This window comes from Kryptolebias marmoratus, linkage group LG7 (assembly GCF_001649575.2).
Source record: "Kryptolebias marmoratus isolate JLee-2015 linkage group LG7, ASM164957v2, whole genome shotgun sequence".
In the NCBI taxonomy this organism is placed as follows: Eukaryota; Metazoa; Chordata; class Actinopteri; order Cyprinodontiformes; family Rivulidae; genus Kryptolebias; species Kryptolebias marmoratus.
Window position 1 is genome coordinate 17,172,644 of NC_051436.1, and position 5,375 is coordinate 17,178,018.

The following is a 5,375-nucleotide window of genomic DNA, read 5'->3' on the forward strand; positions in this document are numbered from 1 at the left end:
GGGTGCCTTTAAATCTCAACTTAAAACCCACCTGTTTAGAGTTGCTTATGGCTAAATTAGGGTTAGAGTGCGGGGTTTTGATGTCTTTGATGTTTTTCTCTTTCTTACTGTTTATTCAATGTCACATGCTGTTTTTATTTTGTTTTTATTTTGTTTTTTAATTATGTAAAGCACCTTGAAATGCCTTGCTGCTGAAATGTGCTATACAAATAAAATTTGATTGATTGATTGATTGATGTTAGTTGTCTTTAAGGCTCTCTGTATGTTGTGCACAATATATAAATAAAACTGATTGAGTAATTTCATCTGACAGTGCCTGGAAATGAATTTTTTCCACTACAGTATAATAATTGTTAGAATTATTTTAGTTAGGCAGGACAATAGCTTAAGCTATTTGCATATTCTGGGAAAAGTCACAAAATCATCTGTCATTTATGTGGTTCTGTGACAAAAATTGTGTCATTTTGTTTTTGTTGCAGCATCCTCCAATGCTTCCCAATACAAGGCCTGGGCTGAACTGTTTCTCACAGGGGTTTGCACTAAGTATTATGTGACTGGTCAGAAGTTGTTGTAGGCGTATTTATGTGGAAAAGCCAGTGAGCTTTAATGGAGTCATTTTGTTTCTACTGCTCCGCTGAGAAGCAGCTGGAGGATGTTAGAAAATACAGCTGTCTTTACAACTGTTCCAGCAAAACTTAGAAACCTGTGAACTTAAAAAGATAGTCAGTTGACAAAGAACTTGAGAAAGGAGATATCACAGTTACTGTGCATGGAGGAGACTGCGCAGAGACACAGGTAGCTCTTCGTGGTTGCAGTGGACAGAAGGAAGTGTGTCTCGGCCGGGTAGCGTCAGGACATGTTCTCTCATTCGCCTATTATTGTTCACCATCAAACTTGCAAATGCCAAGCAGCTTTTTACTGTCTTAGTCTGTTTAATCAGTCTATTTTATTAATACCTTGCAGCTTCTTCACCAAAGAGAGTGGAGTTAGAGAGACTCACCTGACATGAAATACTGCCGAAAATAAAATAAAACACCTCCAGAAACTGGAAGAACCACAAACAGGAGAATCAGGAGAACTGTGGCCCAGGCTGGAAACCCTGTGGAGAAACAGAGAACAGTTGAATCTCTGAGCTCAGGGCTGAGTGCTTTCTCCACCACTCCTCTCTATCTACAGAAAATATTGAAGGTCCAGCATTTCTTTAAGGAGAACATCTCTCCCCCCGCCTTGGAGGTGAGGCTTTGAAACAAAGACCTTCTGGGATCTATTATCATTCAGTAGGAGTTGGGGATGAATGTCAACTACTACCACACCCGATTTTATCTCAATATCTGTAAAACTGACTAATTACAGACATTTTGGTGATTGCTTTGGTCAATTAGTGCTGGCCATCTTGAATCTGATTGACTCCAAAGTTCATCAGTTGTAGATGAACATCCACTGATGACTTTTTAATTGGTTGAGTAAATTCTATCCAGTCGTTCAGGAGATATTTTACTAACAGAGAGAAAAATTAACACATTCACACACACAGCAATTACATGATCTCCGAGCTGGGCAGTATGAAAGCCTCATCAGAGAGGTGAACATATTAAAGAAGGTTCTGGCCCCGTTCTCCTCAGCTGGGCCTGAGTCTGTTCTGTCCATCTCTGTCTGGTTTGGTTCAGAAACTAAATCAAACTTTAGGAAGCTGCAGCAGACCATCTGTCCTGCTGATAGAATTATCTGCATCCCACTGACCTCCATCCAGGAGACACCCCCACCCCTGGGCCTGGACTTACTGAGCTGATGCTTTCAGGTTGGAGCTGAAGACCTCTTCTACAGAATCAAGACACTAAAACCAATTTCTCTCACTTCATTTACTTTATAAAATAAGTTTTGTGGAGGTCTTGATCCAGAGTGAATGGGGTGAACAAGGTTACCTGGAGGCTAATGAGGACAGAATGAGGAATCAATCAAACTGTTAGTTAATATTTACCCATTGGTTAACTAATGATCACATCTTGTTAAGCAGCATAACTACATAAAGACTGGGTAATTGACCTCTGACCTGTATTAACAGACTGACCTTTGATATGTGTTAGAACTACTTTGTATCTCAGGATGTTCTGGTCTCTGTTGACGGTGCAGATGTAGCTTCCACTGTCTCTGTCTGTGGGGGATTTCAGGGTCAGACTGAGGTCACCAGTTCTCAGCAGGTCTTTGTTCATCTCTGTGCGGCCACAGTAAAGGTCATCCCGGTCTTTATGATGTGTACTTGTGTTTGGAAACACATGAACAAAAATAAGTTTAGGTTCATAACGAATCCACTCCACCGTGGTGTGCTCAGTCAGGTCAGTTGTTGTTTTGCAGGGCAGGGTGACAGACTCTGCCCCTTCCTTCACCTTCACCTCCACCTCCATCTGTTGATCTAAGAGGACAATAAAGGACATCATAAATTAAAATTGTAAGTAGTAATAAACAGCCCTCACACAAAAGCATTTCTCCAATCTGTCACAATCACATTCAGACTGAACCAGAACACGTCTATAGGCTGTAGGTGGCGTTGGTTGAAGTTCATCATTAGGACATAAAAATGCATTTAGGACACTTATCAAACAGGATATATTTGGTTCAAATCAGATAAAAAGTCAGGGAGTTAGACCAACTTCTGGTTTCATTGTAGCCAATAAGAGAGAAGAAAGAGCGATAACATTTTCGTCACCTTACTACATATTAAAGCTTATTATCGTAGGGGCAAAATATTATTTTCAACTATTGTCACAGATCACTGTTCCTGCCACGCCTCCTGCTCACAAACCACAGCACCTAGTAACTTTCCACAGCCTTGCCACGCCTCCAAGTTCCACGCCTCTGCAATCACAACCATTAGTCTTACCTGTTACTCCCAGTATTTAAGATCACAGCTCACACTCATTCCTCACCAGATTGACTGGTTTATTCCCAGTAGATGTCCAGCAATTACTCACAGTTCATGCCTGCCTCGTTTTCGACCCCTTGCCTGTCTCTCGACCCTCGCCTTCAGCCTACCCCTTGCCGGACACCTTCTCGGACTCTGACTACTGGTAACGACCCTCGCTTTGACTCTCTGGACCTCACCTTGTGGATTACCCCTGTCTGGATTTGTTTGCTCATTACGGATTTCCTGGTTCTGACCCCGTGCCTGACTCTGGACTTACATGACTGTTGAATTCCCTCACGAGCGATCGTTGCTGCTTCCACCTCACAACTCATAGTAATTGTTCCAGTTCCAGACCAAGCCCTATTCCAGACCATGAGTGCCGCTCTTAACACTAGCGAGCCTAATTGTCTGGTGTTTTCAAATAAAAAGGTTAAACCTTTGTCTGTGTCCTCTCGTTCTGACTCCGTCCACGCTCGGCCTTGTCAACTATTCATCTTTATGTTTACCAGATCTTAATACTGTAGATGAATTCATTTAATTACAGTGAATTCCGATCCAAAATATTTATATTCACCCAATAAGAAAGAAACTGAATATGTTTTTAAAGATTTTATTACAAAAATAAAACTGAATCAAAACAGAATCAACAACAACAATAAAATCAACACAACACAAAATAGCTAATACTAAAAATTTAGAGGGATTATTCTGAGGAATGGCTGTTCAGTAATTCCTAGCAATGATGATTTATCAAGATGAAGCAAAGCAACAATTAGTACTTTAAGGATTTACAGTAAAATGGTAGTTATCAGTTTATTTATACCAAGATAATTCTTTGGATAGGATGTTGATTTAGGATTTATCCATGCAAGAATTAAGGCTGTTTAAATGAATTTAATAAGGTCTTAGTTTCAAGTTTGGATGAAGATGTCATTAATTTTTCCAGATTGTTTGGTTATTTAGCTAAACAAAATAAGTGAGGAAGAGGTGTAACAAACATGGGTTTTTATTTTCTCTTTTTCATCACACAGGTTAAAGGTACCTCACTGGATCAGAAGTAGTAAGAGGGCCAGTTGTCACTTTGTCTTCTGGGGCATGTAAGAGGCTAATCACACAGACCTCGACAGGACCACGACAAGGAAGCAGGTTATAGCCCAGAGACTGTTGAGGGTCATAGGTCGGTGTTCTGTCCAAGGTCATCTGAGGAGTGGTGATGTTTGCAGAGAGTCGGTCAGGAGGTAGCTAATGCATGTGCCGGCAGGAGCAGCTTTCTTAAAGGTACAAAGTTATTGCTCTACTTAAGTTTCTCTTTACTGTTTTTCTTTCTTTATCTTGTCTGCTGGACTTAAAAACAAAACTCTAAGTAAAATATCCTTTCACTGAGGTTATAAACAAACTGAATTTTCAGCGCCTGCCCAAGGCTTTATCTCTGGATTATTATGTAGCATAAAGAAGCACCACTTTTTCATAACCTCTGACCTCATGGCAATTTTTTGTTACTGTTCTCTCTGAAGTCCATTCTGATCTGAGTGAATCTTGATTGTTTTGGGACACGTGTTCACTCTTGTGGAGATCTAATCAGTTATTCACAGATTGTTTTACATGCATTCCTAAGGCTAGTGAAGAAAAACATGATTCATTGCTGAAATGAGGTATGTTTATTTGATTATTAAGCTTTTGATGATCTTGTAGGGTCCTATGTCAGAGTTTGGGCTATTTCTGCATTAACAGCCTAAAACATATTGACTACTCAAATTGAAACTCAAATGTCTCTCTCTCTCAATCTGATCAGATCAAGAGTGCTAAATCCATTAAGATCTCCCTTTCGCTGAACCCGAAGACAGTCATAAACCCATCACCTGCTGTTTACTTTAACCTAGAGTCACATGTCCCAACTATGTAATGTAGACTTCCTGGCTCCAAAAAAGAATGACCCAGGGTGTAAATTCTGCTGCAACTGGAAGAAATAAACTCTCTGAGAAGAAATACACCAAGACCTTGTTAAACTCAAACTAATAATGCCTTGGTTTCTACAAACATAAAAGGAAAATTAGCACAATCCTTTAGGACTGGAAAGAAAGACCTGACCTGCAATTTTCATGTTAAAGTGTGATATTGTGTCTAACTTTTCTATTTTCAGTTGCAAAAACAACCACTGGTTCTTACTTTAAAATTTATAAGATTCAAACTTTTCACCTTTAATGTTTATATATATATATATAAACATTAAAGGTGAAAAGTTTGAATCTTGTATATATATATATAAATACCTCCAATGAATAAGGCAAGTCCTGAGAAGCCAGCTCAATGGCAAGCACAAGATCCATGTGATAAACAGCTATGCCTTACCAGTAATCAGATACCCTGCAGGAATAATTACCTGGCCAAAGGAGGAGATGAAGACCACAGATGTTAAGACTCGGAAGCTACTAACCATGCATGGAGGGTTCCACCCCAAATCCAGCATCCTGAG

The 5,375-nt window shown here is 39.8% G+C and overlaps 1 protein-coding gene across 4 annotated transcripts in view; it reads right to left on the reverse strand.

Annotated features, from left to right (window-relative positions):
* Nucleotides 1-5,375, reverse strand: part of LOC108244246 — a 62,940-nt gene that overhangs the window by 54,620 nt on the left and 2,945 nt on the right. For all 4 annotated transcript variants that reach the window (XM_037976659.1, XM_037976658.1, XM_037976657.1 and 1 more), the window contains exons 3-4: nt 2,069-2,410; nt 1,001-1,099 (exon numbers count right to left, since the gene is read on the reverse strand). In XM_037976659.1, the coding sequence (XP_037832587.1) occupies nt 1,001-1,099; nt 2,069-2,410 (441 nt within the window). The remainder of the gene's footprint in view (nt 1-1,000; nt 1,100-2,068; nt 2,411-5,375) is intronic.